A 24,499-nucleotide genomic window follows, 5' to 3' on the forward strand; every position below is an offset into this window, starting at 1 on the left:
CTTTGGAAATAAGAATAATTTGATGATTTGAGAATTTACCAGAAAAAATCATTCTCTTCTATTATAGCAGTGATTCTGGAAAGTGAAGAAGCAAATCTATCCTAAGGTGAAGAGACAAGAGGTCTGAGCATGCTCTTGAGGGGGGCATGCTAGTTCTGATGGCTCCATGAACACCTAGCTGCAGGGGCCTCTAATAAACATGATATCACCAGCCAACTCATTAACATTAATTTGACCTAAAATGACACAGCATTGCTACTATTGAATTCATTAATGTTGTGGATCTATATAAAGTAAATACTTTTTAATACAGTCCTCAGGTTCTCACTATACATGTAAACTTGACTAAAATGTTATTAACAGTGTTATTAATAAGTAAACATTTTCTGGCTGGTGTTTTGCTCTAAAATATTTATGAGTTTCCACAAACATTTGCCAGTTTACACTAAACAGTTTTGGCCAGGTTAGTCCGGTGTCCCAATGAGCACAGCCAGCATCCTGTAGCTTCTCCACTTTGCATGGGGCCACGAAACAACAGACAGCAGAGCAGGAACAGAAATCCTGCAGGGCTTTCATTTTCATCCTTCTTTTGGGGACTTTTGCAACTGGAATACAACTCTTTCTTCTCAGCAGGTGGCAGCCTCTATATTTCTCCATGTATGGATATGTATATGTCTTTAATTTTCTTTTGCTTTCTCTTTGTCTCAATCTGCGTATCAAAAGAGAAAGAGGGTTTCTGATGAGTCTAAAAGTTACCATTGGAGTGCAAAGGAGTGTATGCTTTCTTACTTATCTCTTACCTCCAGGATTTCTCTTGGATATTTTAAAATCTGGCAAAAGATTCTGTGTTTTCTGCATGGGACATGTAATTACAACCCTCTCTCAGGTTGGTTTCATAAACATGTTGTGAAAAAGGCAGCAGCTCTGAACCACTGAGGAACAGCAAGATACCTTATGGCTGAGTGCCGTGTCCTTGCTGTGCAGTGCTGGCCAGCTGCAAATTCAAGGGAGTCAGTGATGGTTAAAGGTTCCAAACCGTGCTGCCATATCATAATGGTATTACACAGTTAAATTCAGTTCCCCATTTTTTTTCTTTTGTTCCCGTAACTATGGTATGAAGCCAAGAGCCGCATCAATTATTCATACATCCTGCCGAAACCACTCTCCCTGGGAAGCCTATTCACAATAACGTGTACCTTAATCAAAACAGTGACTCGTAAAGGTCCCTGAGATCTTTCAGCTTTCCGTGAAGACAAGGGGAATGGCTCAGCACTTATGAGAAGATCGAGTTTGATGAGCTGTCCTTAAAGTAAGTGCAGGACTCTGCTGGGTCGCCAGTGAGATAAATGTCCCTGAGATAACAGATCCTGGAAACTACAGCCAGAAGGACCAACAGGGATCTCAGTTTTGCTGGGAAGGAAGGTCTCAATCAGAGATATTTTGAAGAAAAAATCCATCACTTTCTTGCAATCTTTCATTCAATTTACCCAAATTTTCCTGTAAATGGTAAACCCTTATTTTGGGTTCTCTCTACTTCCAATTTACTAACTGAACACCGTTCCAGCTTGTGATTAAGGAAAAATTGTGCTGTAAAGCAATATTGCTGTTAAAATCTCTTCTTTTTGTTTTCAAACCAGAATTGATTACGATGAATTAAACAAATAACATTAAACATTGTCTTGACTTCCCATCATGTGTAAAATCCTCGCAAAATCTTTAAAAACCAGTTGCTGAAACGATGAGTTCCCTTCTCAGCTGATACAGAACATCATGTGATGGAGAAGGGCTATACTCAATGCTTTTGAAGTCTGAAATCCTCCTACGATTAGTTTTGCTGCCCCACATGTATTTGTACTCCTGTTATGTGGTCAGCTGTTGTGAATACAGCAGAACTCTCCAAGCTCAGCTGATGGTAACTGCTTTTATTAAAACAAATGTCTTCATTAACCTGAATGAATGGTACAAAATCTTACTTTCTTCAGCGCTTCACAGTGTATGTGTACCAATTGAACAGATAAATGGAAGATAAAAAGAAGGACTAAAACTACCTCATCTTTATTGCAAGCAGATGTGATCTTGCAGCATCACTTTAGGTTGCTGTTGCATTTCTTCTTTAGGAAGATAATGGTGATGCTGAGATTGGTTTGTTTTGTTCTGAACTGACTTAATTTCTCCTGATTCCTGTTTTCATATACGCTGATTTTTTCCCCCCATTGAGAAACAGTATCTGTTGCATCTATTTATTTGTTATTAATTTATTTGTAAACCCCTCTTCCATTGTATCACTGATCAAGAACAAGTCTGTCTTGTCTCATTTTTTTCTCAAGCAGCTCTTGATGCAAGTCAGAATTGGTGACTATCGTTGACAATAAATGCAGGACAAATACTAAGGAAGAACATCAAGTACAACTGAAACTTTCATGTCTTTATTTCTGTACCATCTGCACTTCCATATGTTTTGCACTGTGACCTCTACAACTTCTGCAATAATGAATTGCTCATCTTGGTAGTGGAGTAGGAAAGAAATACCTTGGGTAACTGCATCCACTAAGTGTATTTCCTACTCCCGCTTCTTAAAATGAGTGTGTGAAATACACTTGTGTGTCAGAATGGTATTAAAACTAAGATAAACAAGAAGATTTACTGCCTGCATTAAATAAATGACTTCATCTTCTTGGTGAGACAAAGATTTCATTCAGAAACATGTCATAAAAAATAAATGGCTGATATTACCCTCCCAGTGCACCCACAGTAATGTATGATCCCTACTAGCTCAACTTTTCCCTAATCACAGGACAACTATTTGTCACTGTTTTTCATAAATATGAAGTTACTTTTTACCAATTAAATTTAAGTTCAGTTGACAAAAAGGCAATCATGAACAAAAATATATTTCATCTGTTTTTCTCTGCTTCTGGAATTCCCTGTTTGCTGGCTTGGCTGCTTAAACCAAGCACCAGAACTGATTTAGAAATCTTATGTTGTCCCTGTTGTTCTGGCTCCTGTAACTCTGTATGACTTCATGTTCCTCAAGTGGACACAGTTCCTCCCGTCTACCGTTACTGTGGGCTTTTTGTAATCACTGCTGTGTTTTTAAATCCCTCTACACTTTTCATATTCAAGACCACAGAGCACATTATGTTGCTTCATGGATAAAAAGACTGATCATGATTGCAAACAAACACTGTGATTTTGGCAGTTGAAGGGAAAAACCAGCTACTCAGCAATCTCAGGTTTACTTTTTTCTAGCATGTCCCTAGTGCCCTTACTGACTCACTGCCTGCAGTCTGAGAAGATGCCACAGTTGTGGGAAATGTCTCTTCGCTGTTCTCCTCAGCATCGTTAGCTCCCAGTCAGCCCCGACATGGTGAGTGACTGCGTCGGTGCTACAGCTTTGCCTGAAGCCCTGCACTGAGGCATGGTAGATACGTATGCTGTAGGCTTACTCCGTCCAAGCAGTGGGGATGGCTGGTAAGCTTGGCGAAGTGCTCAAGCTGAGCTGCAAGTTGTGGTCCACCTGCCTTGTCGGTCATCATCTGCAAATCTGCAAAGAAGTACACATGCATCTGTGCTTGCATTTCAGCAGTGACCCTACTGATTTTACTTGTTGATGTAATTATCAACTTTACACTAGTGAAGCTGCTGTTTGACACACCATGAACAAAATTCAGTGTATCTATATTTCATTTTATCCACAGAAGAAAGAACGGCAGTAAGACTTTTTTTTTTTTTTTTCACTTTTATTCTAATTTTACAGAGGCATTTGGATGTGGTGATGGTGAGACTATCACTATGTAGCAATTTAGATTACCCTCTCCTGTTCAGTGTGTGGGGACAGAGACAGCAGTTTACCTCTACAACTTTCAACAAACTCAACTTTGTAACAATGCTCCTTCACTGCTTGCCCACATCGCATCATAGGTCATGTAGACTGTGCCCAAGGACATTTTTTTCCCTTAAATAAAAAGCCAGCAAATCTCACTTTTCTGGAAATAATTTCTTTATTTCACCAGTCTATGGCTGCATGTCTGTGCACAGACAATTTAATCTGCTGCTGACAGTCTGTGTGCAGCACTAGCGGGCAACGTAAAGAGGTTTCAGTGTCCCAGGCAGGTATTGCAAACATGGGTGTGATGTTTACACCATGGATAACCGATGCAGGGAGAGTTCCCTTGGTCAACCCAAACTCCATTCGTCGTGAGGGCAAGTGAGGCACTTTTTGTTGCTTGAAGTACTTCTGGCTCCATTGCTGCTGGATCTGGGCCTTTCTAGCCATTACTTTGTCCATTGTAGCCTGTTGACTTCTATAATGAAGGTCTCCTCCTCCCTACCCCTTCCAGCTCTTGACAGTGTAATTATTCTTCACAGCCTGCCTGGTTTCTTTTGCAGTGAAAGGGTCTGTGGATATCCCAGGAGCCCATAGCGGGGAGGCAATCTGTAACCAAGCTGTCACTGCTCTGGCCAAATGAGCACTCCCTCATGACACAGTGTATGTCTCTTGGTCCATCTCCTCCTTTTTCTCCCAGTCAGTCATATACAACTGATGTATGACAGCACTTACTTCTCTGGATAAGCATGCGAATTCCTATATTCTTTGCATCTGTTGTGCATCAAACTGATTCCTCTGTTTAGTCTTTCGCTTTCTGTCCCATCTATTTGGTGATTCTCAGAGTTGGGTAGCTGCTTTTCTTCCCTTTCCATTTCTGTGCTCCCCAAGAGCTCTTCTGGGAACTGTGCACAAGGACATTATAAATTATTAAAACCAGGTTTGTCCATATCAATAAGCCCAAGAACATGTGTTGCTGCAATAGTTGTGGTTTACTTTGCATCTGCTTGCCAGTCAGCTTTCAACATTCAATATTTCTTAATGCTTCACCACCTTATTCTGATGTGATCCAGAGAAATTTTCTCATTTTTTTAATTGTCTTAAGCTGGCTCAGCCAAACTGAATAACAGAATAAATAGCAAAGTCCATGTGAGTGTGGTTCCTGGATGTCAAACGTCATCAACCACAGAGCCACTTGGATGAGTTCCTCCAGGACAGATCGCAGAACATGGGAATCACTAGAAAGAGCTGCCACATTAACTGTCTCTTATGGAAATGTTTTTATCTCCACTCCATGATGCATGAATCTGCACTTTCCCTTCTGTGGACTGGGGATACTGAACAGGTACACCTTGCTTGTGAAGGCCTTTTGAAAGTCTCTATTGCAAGGAACTGTCAGAATGTTAAATATTACTTGAGATTTTGGTTATTTTATTGAGATGTTCTAGAAGAACAAAATCCACTCAAATGCAGCAAGGCAGTCCTGATGTGGGAAATAGTGAGATGAGCAATGAGTGAGACATATGGGGAATAGCCTGGTTGTCAAGTTAGGAATTTCACAGCTATGCTCCAGCATCTTGAGCTGTATAAATGAATCACCAGCACAGCGAAACCACAGAATGACACCAACTTCCCCAAAAGAAAGAGTCTCTCTCTATATATATATAGCTGCTAGACTTGCATATTTCTGTTTATAAATACTCAGTAATGACTGACCGCAAAATGATACGGCCTTCTCAGCAGACAGCTCCTAAAAAATACTTGTTCTATCTTTCTTTTTTTCCTGTTATTTTAAACCAGACATACTATTTTAACACAAAGTCCCGGTACTGGTGCATGTGATCAGTATATTTTCTGGGTAAAAAGACAGCCGGGACAGAGCTTTCCTGAAGAAAGTTGATTAAAGGTGTTGATCCTTCTATCTGAGGACATTATGCTACCTGGGAACTGCGCTGCTACTCTGTAGCTATTTGGGTTTAGTTTAGTTTTCTAAGGCAGGATGGCACTATAAATTCACTTTGAATCCTTTAGCCTTCTTCATCTGTATTTTCCAAGGGTCTGTGTTTTCAAAGAGTCTGTAGACTCATTTGTAGAAATGTGATGAAAACTGGTCACTGGTGGTGTGTACAGATGTGTCATGGTTTGATGGGGGGAAGGGGGGGAGGTTCTGGTGGCAGAAGCTGCCCACCAGATCAGACTCCCATCCCCCTCGGGGCTTGAGCCAATCGGTGCCTCTGTGAATTGGAACTGGAAAGGTGTGTGTGCCTTTGCCCAGGAGCGAGGAGAGGGGGGGGGGGCATGGTTCCCACTCCCCGGTGCCCCCCCCGCTGAGAATGGCGGCGGAGGAGCCGCTTGGGGAACTCGGGGAGAGCCCCGCTCCCGGGGTGCCCACTGGACCGAGTTCACCCAGAGAGGACTGAGATCTGAGAGAAACGGCCACACAGACACCAGGTCAGTGAAGATGGAACGGGACGAGGTGTGCCAGAGCTGAGTTTCCCTTGCAACCGGTGGCGAGACAGTAAGCGGTCCCCTTGCAGCCATGGCGGTCCCGGGGGAGCAGAGACCCACTCGCAGCCCATGGAAAACCCACGTTGAGAATAGATGCCTGGGCCTGAGGACGGTACGCATCTAGAGTCCATGGGATGACCCCCGTCAGTGGGGAGATGTTTTGTTTAAAGGAGATGCCTGAGCCCGAGGACAATTGTGAAGCATGGGCACAGGTAGAGATGCATTTACGCATTTAAAGTCTATATGACGACCCACACCAGAGCGAGTGGCAACAACTCCCTAAGAATCCAAGACTGTGGTAAAGCCCGCACCCGAGCAATCCGATGGGGAAGGATTGCATCCTGCGGGTAGGACTCACGCTGGAGAAGTTTGTGGATTTTCCTCGTGAGTAGGGGATCCACTGGAGCAAGGGAAAATGGTGTAAGAACTCCTCCTCCTTTAAGAGGGGAGCGGCAGTACAGTAACAACATGGGATGAACTGACCTGCACTCCCACATTCCCTGTCCCCCTGCGCCGCTGAGGGGAGGAGGTAGAGCTGGGAAAAAAAAGGAAGGGGGGGTGGAGAGGTGTTGTTTTTGAGATCTGGCCTTGTTTTCTTTTTATCCTCTCAAGTAACTGGTTTTGCTTGTCTTTATTCTTTTAAGTAACTGTTAATAAATTGTTTTGTTTTAAGAAAGCCGAGTCTGTTTTGCCCGGGACCATGGTTGGTGGGTGCTCCCTCTGTTCGTGTCTCGACCCTTAGTCCTTTTATTATATTTTTCTCCTCTCCTCTTTACTGGAGTGAGAGTGGCTGTGTGGAGTTTAGTTGCCGGATCGGCCTAAAACCACAACAAGATGGGAAACCCAAAGTATTGCCTCACGGGGGGGAGGTCAGGCAGAGCCCAGTCCTCACACGTGCCGATGGGCAACGACAAGATGACCAGTTGGCATCAATGTTGTCATGAGAGAGCCCAAGTATGTGCTGCACCTGGCTTGGACAAACTAGTCATGGGAGAGATGGGAGGAGAAGACATAAAGTGGGGAGAAAGAAAGTGCTGGAGTGTGGTGGGGAAAGGCCATGATGGGAAGGAGAGCAGAAGGGGCCGCAGTGGAGGGATATATCTGTGTGTCTTAAGGGCATGGGACACAAATCTTCAGAAAACAAGAGATGCTAGTTCTGCTGCTCATGGAATAGCTTGCTGTCAGATGGCTTTGTTCAGTGAATGCAATGAATATGTTTGCACCAGTTGATAAATGCAATCTTTTCAAAGACATCAAACCTCGTTTCCTGCAGTTTTTCTCTTTTTGCATCTGGTAAATATCTGGGTTATTTGCTGAGAACTTGGCTGGGTCTGTGACCAGGGTTACCATTAGAGACTCCCACCTCTATTGCCTAAGTTACTAGTATAGCAACAGCCTGAACTTAGACTTAATATAAGAGAAGTCACCCAGTTCAACAGTCCTGTCTGGTTGCCATACAGTGAACTGGAAAAGGAAGGAGTCAAATATTTTTATAATTCATGAGGTCAGGTTCTCAGAATGAAGTGCAGGGGCTCCAGAAAGCCAGACCAGTGGTCTGAAAGCCCAAATGTGGGAGTTTAGTGTCAATGGAGATGAGTTCTTTCTTTTCACTGAGAAAACGAAGCACCACAGGATAGTAACTAATTTTAGGTGCATTATCAGCCTTTCAGGTTCATGGATAACAGGACTGCTTAAGGAAACCAGGCAGCCATGTGTGGTGCTGATAGCTATAGAAACCCTGAGAGCTATCAGCCTGATATGGTGCTGATAGCTATAGAAACAATGACTGTGTTGATTGTGATATAGAAACTGTAAAGACCATTACAGATTGAAATATGGGGCTTTGTGATTTTTTCATTTTCTTTATTTACTGAAGTTGCTGTAATGCACTCAATATTGCCTGCACAAAAGAATATGTGCAACCCAAGTATATGACACATCCTTAAAGACTGTAGTATATTAATAGATATCATCACCTGTGTGTTTCTTTTCTCTGTAGAAGATGGCAGCATGGTCTGAAAAAGTAATAACTTTTCATCTCTTAAACAATATCCTGAGGTCTCGAGTACAACCGAGGCTGATATTAGTTAATTAAAGAGTTAATGAATTATGTTAGGGTTAAATAAAAAATGGTTCTTACATGGTTACTGCAATTATTGTTTTCATTACTCAGTCATTACCTGGTCAGATCAGGGCTGCTCAGCTGAGGTGTATGAAGCCCAAGGGAAGGATGTATTTTACTGAGGTCTGTGAGCAGGGATCTGTGTGCTAACTCCAGGTCCGGCCAGTCAGCCAGACACCACACGTTGCCTTCCTGGGCTAGCAACGATGCAGTATGAGACAGCTGCTCCCTGAGGGATCAAGTGGCTGTAAGTAATACCAGGTCACCTGCAGGATGCATCATGTGTCAGAGCAAGACATAGGAAAAATTGGCTTGTGGTCCAGTTCCAGACTGAAGTCTTCTGCTACATTTCCCTTTTCTAACCAGGCAGAGGTCAACTTATTGTCACAATTCATAACCTGTTTCTTACCCCTTCTGCTTATGAGCCTGGACACCATAATCTGCAGATATCTGTTAATTCTTTATATTCCATTGCAAAGAGAGCCTTACTGTAAACCTTGACACTGAGATGGATGTTATGGAAAGAAAGGAGAATCAACCCGTCTGCGATTCACAAGTGATCTGGGGAATCACAAAAGATTTGTGTGTTGTCTATGAAGAACTGGCTAAACCACATTATGTGAAGATCGCAATTACTTAGTTGCTGACTATGCTGCAGGACACCTTTTGTTACCCATGAGAAATTTTAATTTGAGGTAGAGCGTGAAATAGTCATGTGAAGACACGAGTGTAAGCAAACTGCTGCTCGTCAGAAAAAGGGAAATTTAGTCATATATTTAGCAGTCATTTCCCCTTTCTTGGGAAATCCAAATACATATTTTTTCTCTCTCTGTGTCTCTGTTTCTCTCATCCTCACTCTACGGAAGGAAAGAAAGGTGGGTCTAAAATGTCATTTGGTTCTGACACAAATCTGATTGGGCAACAAGAGACAAATTTCCGCTGTGTGTTGGGTTAAACTCTATATAAGGTCCTCACTAGCAATTTTCGTCATACCTTTTCATGAGAAGCTAATTGCTGAAAGACTGCAGAAGCACAGGTAAGTGAATCTGATGGAAATTTGGGAGTAAAAACCTCCCCTAAACTCTCAAATCATGTAGGTCTTATGGAGATTGTTAGATACTAAACCAAAGGGACTGGAAAGCTCTCAACAAAATGACCAAGTATTTTCATCAGGCAAAGTATCTAATAAGAGAGAAACTCCTCTGTTACAGGATATTACATGTGAACCATGAAGCTTGTTAATGCTGCAGACAAAGCCACTAGCACCTAGTCCAGATGTGTCCCTGAGAGAGGCTACAGCTCCATGCCTATGTCCCGGAAACTCTTGCAGATCTAGCAGTAGGGCAGATGACCCATGCTTATGAAGCAGTATTATTGAGCAAGAGGTTGGCTTTGTGGTGTTGTAGAGATGACAACAAGCTGGAAGCAGTTTATTATAGTCAAACTATCAGGTGTCACATAAATATAGCTACTAGAACAGGGAGAAATTTTGATTAAAACCTCATTGTAAAAATGAGCATGACGGGATACACAGAAGATGCCTGAAGGGAAGTACCTATGAATATGACTGTGTTATACTAGTAGAAATGTTTTTGGTTTTGGATACAATTTGAAGTAGTTGTCTGGTCATTTAATATTCATCCTATGGGACAATCATAGTGCCAGGCTAATGTCCAATGCATGCAATTTACATTTCTGTACATAAAATGGAAATAGTATGTATCACGTGCATATATGTACTGTATTGCACACAAAAACCTTACAAAGAGCATAAACTGGTGCCTATATATAGCATGTTTTATGTATATTTGCCTGTGGTGCATTGAGGTAACATAGAATCATAGAATCATAGAATGGTTAGAGTTGGAAGGGACCTCAAAGATCATCTAGTTCCAACCCCCCTGCCATGGGCAGGGATGGAATTCAAGATACTTAGGGAAGCAAGGAGGGTGCACAGCAGGCTCACTACCCTGGATTTCAGGAGAGCAGACTTTGGCCTCTTCAGGGATCTCCTCGCTAGAGTACAATGGGATGAAGCCCTGAAGGGAAGAGGGGCACAAGAAAGCTGGTTAATATTTAAGGATTGCCTCCTCCAAGCTCAGGAGTGGTGCATCCCAACAAAGAGAAATTCTGGTAGGAACACCAGGAGGCCTGCATGGATGAACAAGTTGCTCCTGGACCAACTCGGGCACAAAAAGAAGGCCTATAGGAGGTGGAAGCAAGGACAGGTAGCCTGGGAAGAATACAGAGCGATTGTCCGAGCAACCAGAGATCAGGTTAGGAAAGCCAAAGCCCTGATAGAGTTAAATCTGGCCAGGGACATCAAGGGCAACAAGAAAAACTTCTATAGATATGTCAGTGATAAAAATAAATCTAGGGAAAGTGTAGGCCCTCTCCAGAAGGAAACAGGGGACCTGGCTACCCGGGATATGGAGAAGGCTGAGGTTCGCAATGTTTTCTTTGCCTCAGTCTTCACTGGCAAGAGCTCCAGCTGCACAGCCCAAGCCACATGTAATCAATCAACTGAGCAGCAGCAGATGAAACCTCATGGCAGAGGAGAAAGCGCTCAGTGATGTGCGCAGAAGCTGCCTCGCCCATGCCGGGCCAGTACAGATGAGAATTAATGAATGACTGGCAGCGATTAGTCGTTTTCCCTTAGTGTCACTATGTCTGATTTTTCGGACAAGTTGTTAGAGTTTTCCTCATCTTTTTTTAGCAGAGATAGTAATAACATCCATGCCGAAAACTGGCTTGTGCACCAACAGCAGGGTGGGGGTACATGCCATGGGAGTTAAAGTTTTTTGTCCCAAGAGAAAGAGTTGTTGGAGACACTGAAATCTTGGCTCTGCTTATAGCAGGGAGTTTGCCTGCAGTCTGGCCTATGTTAGCTGGCCTAGTTTGGTAGCCGTAGTGGGGAAGATAAAGTGACACAGGATTTAATGAGATCTTACAACCTTGGGAGACACCCAGAGTGATTGTTTAAGGAGCTAAAGTCTATCCTGCTGCATCTTTGCTCCTGTGTGCATCCAAGTTAGCTACACTACAGCTAACTCGGATCGGCTGACCATGCCTTGGTCACATCTCATTGCAAAATAAGCAGAGAGAGATTTTTTCCACCCGTAGCTGTTGCACTGAAAAGCTGTGGGGACAGCAGCATCTTGTGGTATGTTGTTTGCATCTCCTGGAGCGAAAGGAAAGGGACAGAAGTGATGTGTTCATGCCAAGCCAGATGCTCTTGTTCCACAAGTCAGCCCCGTAAACTTGGGATGAAGAAGCCTTTCTGCTCGCTGAGGGTGAACCAAAGCTCACCAGGTCTGAAGTGAGGAAAAGAGTAATTAACTCTTAAGTTAACATTGAGTATTTTCATTGTATTTTCTGTCTTGTAACAAACTTCCCTGTAGATTTCAAGACGCTTTTCTTCGGTTTTCTCCTTCTGATTTCCTCTGGGAAAAAATGTGTGGGGTCTTCTTTGTCCTGGTGATGTGCACAGCAGGTGCCTCTGCTTTCAGACTCCAGCAAGTCAAAAGCACAGGTAAGGGCATGCTTTTTTTGTTTGTTTGTTTGCTTGTTTGTTTTTGCATCTCCCTCTCCCTTCTTTTTAATGTACCTGGCTAACAGTAATGTAAAAATATCTCTGGTTTATATAGAAAACTGCCCAGATCACACCGTGTTTTTCAAACACTACTATGAACTGCATGGAGAACCTGTGGTTCTGAAATGCCCTGTCCCCAGATACAAACATCTGGATTTTTCTGCCTTGACCCCTAATATCACATGGTATAAAAATGATTCAAAAACCATGCTATCAGGAAGAGATGAACATCCAAGAATCTGGGCAAAAGGAGATGCGCTCTGGTTTTTACCAGCAATGCTAGAAGACTCAGGAGTGTATATCTGCACCAGAAGGTGGGTATTTAAAATAAAATCCAGTGCACTAAAAAGATGACTATGTCTAAAATACATTAGCTTGATTCTAAATGCCAGTTAGGTTCAGAGTATGTCTGGGTAAGGCTTTCTTACTGATTTCATTAGAGAAAAAGATGTGGAAAGTCAGAGCTCTTAAATGCATTTTCTCTCCTATAGATAGATGTATACTGAAATCTGGATAAATTGTCACAGAGTATTGCCACTCTGGCTACAATCTCATGAGGAAACAGTGTACAGAGAGCTTGTTCCAGCTTATTTATGAGCCAGTCAGTGGGGATATGCTGCAGGCAGGGGATTCTGCAGAATACAACCCTCGTTTTACAGCTCCAAAGAAGCAAAACAGCCTTGTTTGCACCTCAGATTTCCTCACGAAGTATATAACACAGAACCATGGCTCTACAGTGGTTTCCTTCTTCTTTCATCCTTATCCCTGGTCTTTACTTTTCTTCTACTTCACATTTTAAACCAGCATTTGATTGCCTTGGTATTGCTGGAAGATCTTTCATGAGACCCAGTGTGAACTTACAAGACTGGTACCAGACTTGATATATTGCAATGGATTGAGACTTGAGCCATGGCTTTTTTCAACCCTGCTGGTCATTTTTTTCTTAGTGTTTATAATCTGACAGCCCATTGTACAGTTTCAAAAAAGGTACCAGGGTCTGGATTTGTGGGAGACTGAGGAAGGCGAAAATGCCTGTCCTCATTAGAGCCTGAACTCCAGAAGATGTCCCAGGTCCTTGTTCCCTGCCAGCTCCTCCATCCAGTCAGCCCCTCAGTACATGTCTGGCAACTGGCACCTTGTTCTGGGGTCTATAGTGGAAAACACTTGTGAGTGACCTGTGTCAGCAGTAGAAGAGATGGACAGGCAGTACTCCAGTTAATAAATCACACTCAACGTATTGGATTGGCCTTTCTGCATGTCTCAGCAGCGATGCCAGTGGTGGGGCAGAAGAGGAGATTTTGATAGTGAGGCCAGAATAACAAAAGGTTGCAAATATTGTCCTAGAGCACAAAGTAGTTGCCTGAGACCTTCAAGGGTGCTTTTTAATCCATTTTTTGGACTATTCTGCTTCAGTTCCTCAACCTGTAAAACTGTGGCAGTGTTACTAACAGCTATAGAACAATGCTGTGAAATCTGTTTGAAACAGATATGCAAGAGCTGAGTACGTAGCATTATCACTAACAGTATTATGGGACTAATAAAGTACAAACAAATTGTATTTCCTTTGTGAATCACCCCACAGGGAAGCCACCAGATTTTTTTCAACACTGTAAAATGAGGGTAGAAGAAAGCTATCACAGATCTCTGCTTCTGCTGAGCAAGTATTTTGGATTTAGGCATCTGACCCATAGGTGACAGCCAACCACCGCGTCCTAGCACTAATGCAAGTCCGTCTGCTCACAGCCCCCAGCTGCTCTCCAGGAGGTCATAGCCTCAGGCACTGCCCTGGATGGAAGGATCTCCAAGGCAGGCTTTCAGAGGACATAGTTTAAGCACCTGTCTCCCCCAGTTTGGTGCTCCTTGTGACTGGAAGCAATTGTCACTTGGGGCCAGAAAGAAAAGTTGAATATTGCAAAGCTTTGAAAGCAGGAATGCCTTCTTTTCTGTGCAAAATAACACATGCTCACAGAAATGCCTACTGGTGGTGCAACAGTAGCTGCAGATGTATTTTGATACATGCTTTAAGCTTTTTATTTCATCCTCAGGTCCCAACCATCAGGGTTTTCACAGTCAAGACCTCTTTCAAGGAAATGGCGGAGGGTTCATGACACCCTTGCTACTGTTTAGGCAAACATGTTCCCCCTCCTTGCAAAATTAAAATCATGCCGTAGCTTAAAGGTACACAGCAAATTTGGTGTACAATAAAGAAAAGAAAAGACTGAAGCTCCGAGGTAGACGTGTCAGCGATGTGTTTAGATTGTGCCAAAAAAAACAGTACCAGGATTTTCCAGGATCCCTCTTGGTATGATCTCAGTCTTGGGCTCTCAGAAACTGCTAAGGAGGGAAACGGACCCACGAGGAAACCAAGGGTGTCACTTGAGTTCCCCTTGTTGCTGGTGGGTGCTCACCTCTCCCCGCTCTGTTCGTAGGAACTCCTCCTACTGTGCCGAGGTCTCCATCCACCTCACAGTCGTGGAGAAAACAGCTGCTCGGGAGATTGCCTACCTCCAAGTCCTCTTTACTTTCACCTCTGGAAAGATCGTTTGCCCTGACCTGTGGGATTTTACACCAAATAGGACAAGCCTGGAGCTCAAGTGGTACAAGGTAGAACTCTCACCTCTTCTTTGTGTGAAGCCTAATCACAACCTGTTTGTAAAGGCACATACATCTCCACTTTCCGTTTCTCCTGAACATCATGTTGTTAAAGTCATGATCATGACAGAATGTACTGGGAATTTTAGGGCAGATGTATTTATTTTGAGAAAAGTTCTCCGTGGTGGACTCAGCACAGGGTGAAGTGCTCCACATGTTATATGCTCTCACCAGCAGTGTAACTATTTTTAAGGTTAGATTACCTACCCCGACTCCAGGGTTTCCACTTCATTAGGCCAGGATTCTTCTTATACCTTGGTTTAGCTTTTATTTACACTCCCATTACAATCAGATTCTCTACCTCGTGCAGTTATCGTTGTTACCATAGGACGCAATACGTAGGCTGGCTTCATACAACAGTGTCTATGTCATGGTTGACACCTCAGAATCATAGAATCATAGAATGGTTTGGGTTGGAAGAGACCTTAAAGATCATCTAGTTCCAGCCCCTCTGCCATGGGCAGGGACACCTTCCACTACATCAAGTTGCTCAAAGCCTCATCCAACCTGGCCTTGAACACTTCCAGGGATGGGGCAGCCGTGACTTCTCTGGGCAACCTGTTCCAGTGCCTCACCACCCTCTGAGTGAAAAATTTCTTCCTTATATCTAATCTAAATCTGCCCTCTTTCAGTTTAAATCTACCCCGATTCAGCAAAATGTTCCTGCTCAGGTTTCCCTTCGGAAGCAGGCTGTAACCCCCTTATCCAAGTAAAAGTCTGTCCCCCTCAAAATTGTTCTTGCTACAACTGTTAGAAAGAGCTATCCCGCCTTCATGGAGAAGGAGCATCATTGCTCCTAGCAGGGTTCCAACCCATGTGTGAACAAAGTGTTAGTGATACAGAGCAGGAATTCATCACAGTTTGTGAGATCATGTAGGGTAAGTACTAGTTTTGTGAAAACCTGCGGGATTACTAGCATTTGTCTTTGAAGAATGCCTTAGAATATTCCTCTTATGAGGTCATGTCTGGAAAGTAATAATGTTGTGAAAACCTTCATGGTTACTAAAATGGTTTTGTCTTAGAAGAATGTCTAAGATGATTACTTTTAAGAGGACTCAGGAAAGAGCCTATTATATCTTTTCTGTCTTAAAATACGCACTTTATTGAAAAGCTAGACACACACATTATAGGTAGACAAAAACAGCGATTCTTCACACTTCGTGTAGTGCCTCAGAACATTTTAGAGATGGATACATGTTTGAAGAATTAGCCCTTTAGTGGGAAAGTGGAACTGCTAGGATTTCCCAGTGATGAGTGAAATTTTAATAACAGAGAGACAAGGATAAGTAATGTTATCTGGAAGTTGCCTAGAGTGTAACTACACCTACCTGAGCCCTAACACCAGCTGCTGTCCTTTCTCCAGGATGCTCTGCCTTTGGAAGACAACGATGAGAGATTCGTAATTCTGAAAGGTTCGACTTCTCTGATCATGACTTCTGTGCTACCTACAGACGCTGGCTATTACACCTGCAAGCTGGCATTTCCGTATGAAGGTGTAACGTATGAAATCACAAGAACAATTCAACTGAAGACTGTTGGTAAATACCGGTCTCTGAAAACATTTAAGAAAGCAGTCAAGAAAATATCTTCTTTGCTAATGAAACTCAGGAGAAGAACTGACACTCGGCCTCTAAGCACTGCCAAGGAAAGGGGGACTCCATGGGTGCTGGCTTTGGCTCTGATGAGTTTCCCCCAGCATCCCGGTGGGGCTGGGGTCACTCCTTTGCTTGACTCGCCGTAGATTTGCGGGAGGCGGAGCTCGACGCTCCGAGCGCCTGTGGCTGCTAATCCGAATAATTTGTGTCTTGGGCGGGGCGAGGTCAGTGCGAACGACTTCAGAGGGCTTAGGAAACAAACCGCTGAACGCTCGCTCGGAATGCGGGAAAGCTGCTATTTCGCAAACGGGGCGGGGGGAAGGGGGGGGGGCGGTGCCTGGAGGGGCGGGGAGCTGCTCCGCCGAGCGGCCAGCAGGGGGCGGGCGTGCCCGGGCGCCGCCGCCACCGCCCCCCCCGCCCCTCGCCCCGCCCATCTCCCCGCCTATAACCCCGCCCTCTCGCCCCTCGCCCCGCCCCCCGCCCCTCGCCCCGCCCATCTCCCCGCCTATAACCCCGCCCTCTCGCCTCTCGCCCCGCCCCCCGCCTCTCGCCCCGCCCATCTCCCCGTCTATAATCCGCCCCCTCGTCCCGCCCCCTCGTCCCGCCCTGCCCCTCCCGCGGGCTCAGCCCCCTCCGCCGCGCTCCGCCGCCTGCACCGGCGGGGGTTGCGGAGGGGCGGCCCTCGGAGGGGGCGGCCCGAGGGTTCCCGCTGCTGGGAGTGACTTTTGAAACACGAACGCCTCGCCGGGGTGGGGCCGCTGAGGGCGTCGCCTTCGGTCACGGGCGCGTCGGTTCTCCGCGTGAGCTCCTGGCTCTTCTGTGCTTGCGAGCGTGAAACGGGTGTGCAAGGGTCACTCGGCAGCCGTAAATTCCTCAGGGTGCGGTACGCGACTGCTTTTCAGGATTGAGATGTGAACTTGATCCTGTCTCCACAAACACAGACCCCTGGGCTTGTAATCGGAATTTCTCTCTTTGCCAGTGGGTTTAATAATCAGATGCTTTACTGGGAGATGAAAGACGCTGAGTAAAGCAGCACACTTCTATGCCCAAATTTTCTCTTGTGACAGCAGTGACTCTCTGCTCTCTTTCTCTCTCCAGAACCAGAAAAGAGAATTACCCCAATAATTGTGTACCCAACGCAAAAGACAACATCGGCTGCTCTTGGTAAGGCCCAACATTATGTTTGCAACAATCTAACCAGAGAAAAATTAGAGCAGGTCCTCTTATGGTGTAATTTGTTGGCATAAATTGTTGTGTTTCTTATGATTTTGATAATATTAGCCAAGGGTCGGTGCTGGAGTACATTTTCCTTATTGTCTACAACTAGATGCCATCTTTCATAGAGGAGAAGCTGCAGAAATGCTGTGGATTTTAGCTTCTAACAAAGCAAGAAAAGCGTGTTTGTGCCCTTTGATCAGCTGCTCAGAGTTGCCCTTCACTAAAAACTATTTGTTTTCCATATTCTCTCAAATCGATCTAGGCTATCCGGTGGCTTTGAATGAGCCATCTAGTTCTTTTGGGAGGAGATGTTTTCCATTGCTTTTTACTGTTTGAACTAGGCAGTTGTTGTTAGTTAGAAAGTATCTTGATAGGATCTCAATTTTTCTTTGAAGATTGTATTATGACAACAAATTTCTGTTGCCTTTCCTCTCCCCAGAAAATACCAGGTACACTAAGCTTTTTTAACTTGGGTACTACGTACCCAGCTGTGTCCTGTGAATCTTAGTTTTCCTTGCCACTTTTCTTTCTGTCCGTGTAGGACTACCAAGTCATATTTTTTGGCCTGTCTCTGTGCAGTGTTTCATATCCCTTTTATCACTATTTGCATAGATATAATAATAAACTCGTAGGCATTATTGAGCTCTGTGTTGTTCATATAATATAGATATGCACCAGTTTGAAGGCTCTTCATCCTTAGCTCTGAGTCACAATAATTACACCAAAAATTCTGAATTTTTGCACCATCGCTTTATCTCTAGAGGTCCCACCTTGAGCTGAATGCCCTTGCCCACAGCATCTCTGAGTGAAGCTACACTGCTGGTTAATGCAGTTGCCTCAGAGTGGTGGATTACACCGTGCCCTTTGGGCTGCAATACGTCAGAAGGAGCAAGGCCACAGGAACACAGCTTTGCCTGCTGAGGAATGTGTCTAGTGCAAGAGTTGCTAACTGTTGCAATGGGAAAATAACTTGGTTAGCAGCGAGAAGGACTGCCAAGCTGAAGGGTCTTGCTGCCAAGGAGTGGCGGATCAAAAGCAATCTGCGGTTTAACGTCAGTTCTGAATGTAGTGGTGCTTGACGTGTGTGGGAACTTGATCTCCCACTGGAGATGTTGGTTTTCACCGAGAGAAAGAGTAGTTCTCCACTTATATTCGACTTGGTTTTTAACCTTTTCTTTTACCAACAGGCTCCAAGATGACTCTCCCATGCAAAGTGTTTGTTGGACTAAGCAGCCACGTCCATACTGACGTGGAATGGCTAGCGAATGACACCGCCGTCGACGTGGTTTACAAGCAAAGCAGAGTTACAGAGGGGGAACGACAGTAAGTCTGGCTGAAAGTGTTTCCTTGTGCTTGTTGTTTTAACCTGCAGCGTGACAGGGGCTCTCAGTGCAGCTGCATGCCAGGTAGTGAAATGGGATATGGACAGATCGGAGATGAAGGTGAGAGCAGAGAAAAGAACAGACAGGTAAGACAAAAAAACCCTAAACCCAAACTAGTCAGGGTGAAGTAAATTCTTTATCTCTGATTTTTATTCATGGTATACTGCAAATGAGCCAACTTGAAGGCTTAAACTTGAAGCACATTTTCATGGGCAGCTGAGCTGATGTAAGAGCTGACTGCAGTGGAAAGCAATGGGACTGGATCCTTCCCAGTGCTTCTCTTATCTCTCTCCTCACCCCGGGGCAGCAGAATGGCAACATCCTCCCCCTGACACTCATGAGGTTCTCTGAACAGCTAAGGCAACAGGAAATTATCCAGTGGTTTGGTTGTTTTGTTTCTTGTTTTGGTTGTTGTTGTTTGTTTGTTTGTTTGTTTTAAATACCATTGTTTTTCCCCTAAGGCTTGCTCCTTTCCATGTTGGTGAGTTAAACTGACTCACAGAGACATCCAGTGAATGCTAGAGCTGACACCAGGGAAGCACTGGGGGGAATGCTGGTGGGAGGGAGAAGGAGGATGTCTCACATCATCTTGCCCTGATCCATTGTCTCCCCTGGTCTTGCGAAGCCTTCTCTCAGCTGCCTTATAGCTGCGTGCCTCAAGGCTTTTCTCAGCTAGGAAAGGAGGAAAAAGATCTGCTTTCTGTACCTGTGACATGTCACCTGAGCAGCGCTAACTCGCCACGTTCAGTCATGCTTCTAGTGCTTTGCAAACGTGAAGTAAACCTACTGACTGAAATCTCTTCATTGAGGTCCAAGTGAGCATGTTTTATCTCTCATTTGATGAAGCTGAGAGTGTCCACAAAGATCATCACCCTCACCTGGGTCATGGTGGCTCTGCCTGTACTGGTGGACAGAGCTGGGAAGGTTCCTGGGCGCTGGGATGCCATTGCCTCTGCTGGTAGTGGTTAAACTGGTCACTCACCGGCTAGCACCTTCCCAGAGAGCTCCTGGCTATCAATTAGGGTTTAGCATGGGGCAGGGACCATTCCCAACAGAGTCGGGGCAGGGACCATTCCCAACAGTGTCTGGTCATGTGGCACCCTTATTTTGAGGGAGCAGGGCATTTAACAGTTATGGATGTGAGCTGGTTTTGGCCATTCATGGCCATCAGTGCCAGATAACAACCTGGCCATGTTTAGTTTATTGCACAGCTGCAGCCAGAAGTAACATGGTAACTCAGCTGTACGCCTGGGTCCTTATGTGTTTTGTATTCCCCACACCTTGACTGAGACCATTAATCGATAATGTTGTTTACATGGATAAGTGAGAGGGCCTGAAACTCATGGGCAGGAGCTACAAAATCTACTGTGGAACAGCTATAATTTCTTCAGGCTTTAGAATAGAGTAGCACATATGTGCTTTCTTACTTGGACTTTAAAAATAATTTTTATTATTACTATTACTATCATTGTTTCTGTTACATATTATTGTATAATTGCACGAGGACAGGGACCAAGCCAGGCAGGGGTCATGTGGAGCCCACGGTGTGTGAGACATCCCAGTTCTGCTGGAAGCCCTTAGAATGGCAGCAAGTCAAAGCAGGTCTAATGCCACCAGGAAAACAAATTCCTCACAGAAATCTCTGGCAAAGCACCCATGGCCATGTTGCTGCTTTCCTGCGGTACAATCCTGGGAGGAGCACACAGGGAATGCCGCTGGTGCAGTGCATAGCAAACACATGATCAGATTGTTAAAGAGCAACTGGACAGCTTCTCCAGCAATGACTAAAAGAGATCAAGAGGCAATGTCTGACCACAGCTAGAAAACCACTTTTAAATAGTTTGACTGGTGAAACAATCAGGTTGAAATAAGCTGGAAACCTTCTAGACAGTTTCTTGGATTGAGCTCTTGGCTTTGAATGCATGATAGGCAGGAATGGTGGTTCAGTCTGCTGAATGAGCATTTGCAGGGTTATGTTCTTCTTATGTCCTCCTCCAGTAAGAATTTATCTCAGAAATGAGTAGGTGGTCAGAGAGAAAGAATTAAGTCCTTTCACAATGCTTTGTAGAGAGCTCAAAGATATAAAGAATTCTGCTTGCCTTTTTTTCCCTCCTTTTTCTTGATTTTTGCAAGACAAATCCAGATCTTTTTTCCCTGGAAGATTCAACAAGTGCAGGATAAGTACTGAATGCTGAGACTCAAATAGTAGGCACAACTGCGCTGGAAGACACAGGCATCCTCTAATGCTGAGGGGCTAGTTCAGAAATGAGCAAATATTCAATACATTTTCTTGCAGCCAGTTTATTAAAGGATTTAACATAAAATTTTTCTTTTTCTTCCAGAGAAATCATAGAAAATGGTGAAAACTTCATTGAAGTGCCACTGATTTTTGATTCTGTCGAAGAAGTGGATTTTTACACAGACTTTACGTGTCTGGCCCAGAACAGATACGGCTACCAAGTACTACCAACAAGGGTCAAGCAGGAAGGTAACAAGTTTGATTGTTGATTTGGGATAATTGTGACCATTATTCTAAAGCTAAATTATCATCCAAGCCTTTTATACTGTCAGAGTTGGTACTGGGTTGAATTATTGCTTGGGGAAAAACTGGTTGCCTCTTTCACCTGTAGACTTTGGAATAGCCTGTTCACAAAATACACTTTCTGTGAGTCATTCACTGGCATTTTCTGCAGAGATAAGGATCTATGCTGGTATATGCGTTCTTTGGTAGAGCTTCAATTCAGGTACACTTTGTGAAATGATGGCTCCATTGAGACAACTGGCAAACTTCCACTGGGTGCAGCAGGGCCAGATCTCTTCCAGTTCCTCAAAAAGTGGTGAAAAAGAAAAAGAAGACAATAGCAGAATAAAGATCAGAGTGTTCCTTCTCCTCATGCACAGACTGACGCCAAAATAACAAGAAGTGTAAATTATGATGGGTGTTGTTATTTTGGCTCCTAGTGCTGGGAAGAGAAGCCCTAAGCTCAGTGCGATTAATACTGCAGTGTGATAGACCATTGGCCAAGAACCAGCTGTAAAAACACTGTGAAGCAATGCTAATTGTTCCTTTGCATGATGTTGATGAATCACCAAAGCTTGCTCACGCTGTCTTAGAACGGCACATGAACATTTACAGTCTTCTTTATGAGTTATAAGTCGTGATTCACTCCAGCATCCTATGATGAAGGATTTGTACTGATTTGCTAGATGATGTGCTGCGCTTGTCTTCCATGAGCTACACAGGTATTACAACAGAAGAGGGAATCCATGAATTGATATAGGCTGGAGTAATCCAAAATAGTCTGGATGGACACTGGTGTTGGAAACTAGCTGTATTTTGGGAAAAAGCTCTGTCTTGGCTTGATTATTAGTAATGTATAGGCTGCTCTGTATGAGAAAGTTATTCATAGAGCTTGAGGGTGGACAAACTATTACGTACTCCCTCGCCACATGGTGCTTTTATTTCCTGCTTGGAGTGTCTCTGCTTCCTCCAAATTAAGATAGAAAGCACATAGCCTCTCTGAGCAGGGGTTGGAAACAGTCATACGTATGCAAAAGGATTGAACTGTAAATTTTCACCTTCTGTTGTTTTCCAATTCTTCTTCTCATCCTCACAAACCCATTTCCCAAAGTGCTCAATCAATAGGCCTCTTCCTTTCATAGCTGATCAGCCCTGCTGGAAGGTTAACTTGCAGACATCCTTTTTATTGTGATTTCTCCTCTTCTTACTTGAACTTTGAGAACTATGTTCCTGGGAGGGTTTTTTTTTGAAAATAATTAATTTCTTTTCCAGCTGTCGGCTTGTCTTGGTCCATTGCAGTGATTCCTGTTGCGTTGACCTGCGTGATTGTGGCGGGGATATTCATACACAAGTGCTGGACGCGGAGAGACGATAAAGGATACACAATAGCAAAAGTTTAAAATCTGCTTTACTCTTCAACCGTCAGCAGAACAAAAATCAGCCTGGCTACCTTTCACGTGAAACACGGAGATATTTCAGACTAAACTGCTTTCCTAGCAGACTGATATACCAGCTATTTTCCTCTTCTCCAAGTCTTCTCCAATCTGATCAAGTTATAAATATGTTTTCATTTATATGCTGTCTACATGCAGGAAACCTGCATCTTGTTATTATAAGAAACCTATTATTTTGCAGCTAAGGTGCAAACTGTAGCATTTTGGAACACAGAATATCAGGAATGTGCCCTGGATATGGGAAAGGTAGGGAAAGGAAGGTGCTCTTGCCCTTTGTAATTCCAATAGTCTTACTGTATTTAAAAAAAAAAAGGAAAAGGAAAACATTAAAACCTAAAACCAGAAGCTAAGAAAGCTTACTACAGAAGGACTATTCCACACCAAAGTGAAAATGCAGTTTTCTTAAGCATTCAAACTCATTTTATTTTACTTCAGTCTAAAAACAGCCACTTTTTTCCCCTTTCCAGAGCCAAATACAGTTGTCATGGCAACTGTATATCTACAAACTTTTCCACAGAAAATCTAGTTTTTTTCACCATTTGGATTACTCTTTGCTTAAATGGACTGTCTCAGAATATCCCCAGAGATAACAAATAATGGTAAACTGGAGAATTCAGTTCTGTTTTATCTACCAGGATCTCACAGCTACAGATTCATAGACAGCTGTAACATGTTGTTTTCTTTGCCAAGAAAATAAATTGGAGGGATGTTTCAGTGTTTTGAGAGTCATTTGACTAATACAAAGTTTTATTCCTGGAAGTAATTGGACATTACCAGTAATAATGTACAATCTTGCCCTTCTGTGACTCTAACTCTTTCATGACTGGCCTGAATCTCCTCACTGATATGAGTATAAAAGTCTGGCATAGATTCCCATATAGAGGGAGTCTGCACCAGTCTAAAGCTGATACAGCTTCAGGAACCTTGTGTCCTTTAGATGGAACTATGCAAATCAATTACTCATGATGCAAACCGCTGCCCGTTAGGTTAATCTAACTGGATTCCAGTCTTGACATAAATCAGAAGGGAGCAATAAATAAACAGTGACCATGTTGTACTTTGAGAATCAGGATGAGTAGAGTGACTTGGTTACTTTCTCTTCTGAGAGATGACGCTTATGATAGCTGAGAAGTAGTTCCATCACATATAATGTGTATTATCTTCATCTGTATGGAAGGGGAAGAGATCCGGTCTTAATGTCTAGATTGCCACAGACCCATAACTGACACCTCTCACAGACACAGAAAATAAAGCTTTTTGTTCACCTAAATCAGTCCAGAGGTTTTTCAAACTCTGTAGGGAAAAAAAAACAACCCACAAGAAAAACATTGGCTCCAAAGAAACAAATTGTAAAGTAAGAATGTTAGAACCACATGTAGTCCCACAAATTAGAGAAATGAATGACTCACATCCATCTGGGAGATGCCATAATCTAATTTCTTTCCGCTATCATTTATAGCCGATTCTGAGTTTAGCCAAATAAATATTTGGAAGGATTTTAAAGACTAGGATGTGGCTTGAATTAAGAAACTCTTCAATCTATTAGCAAGAACCTTCACATTTGATGAGATTTATGCCAAAGTCTCCCTTTAAATATTCTAAACGTTTGCTGTGAAGATACAGGCACTG

At 43.6% G+C, this 24,499-nt stretch overlaps 1 protein-coding gene across 1 annotated transcript; it reads left to right on the plus strand.

The window, feature by feature from the left end:
• The first annotated feature begins 8,662 nt into the window (after positions 1–8,662).
• On the plus strand, positions 8,663–23,998 carry IL1R2 (interleukin 1 receptor type 2). The gene is made up of 10 exons (XM_086615810.1): positions 8,663–8,667; positions 9,424–9,492; positions 11,858–11,988; positions 12,104–12,362; positions 14,478–14,652; positions 16,064–16,238; positions 17,394–17,459; positions 18,701–18,836; positions 21,238–21,383; positions 22,689–23,998. The coding sequence occupies exons 1-10, from the start codon at positions 8,663–8,665 to the stop codon at positions 22,814–22,816; spliced, it is 1,290 nt and encodes a 429-aa protein (XP_086471936.1). The 3' UTR covers positions 22,817–23,998.
• Positions 23,999–24,499: the final 501 nt, after the last annotated feature.

This window comes from Tauraco erythrolophus, chromosome 1 (assembly GCF_009769465.1).
Source record: "Tauraco erythrolophus isolate bTauEry1 chromosome 1, bTauEry1.pri, whole genome shotgun sequence".
NCBI classification, from domain to species: Eukaryota; Metazoa; Chordata; class Aves; order Musophagiformes; family Musophagidae; genus Tauraco; species Tauraco erythrolophus.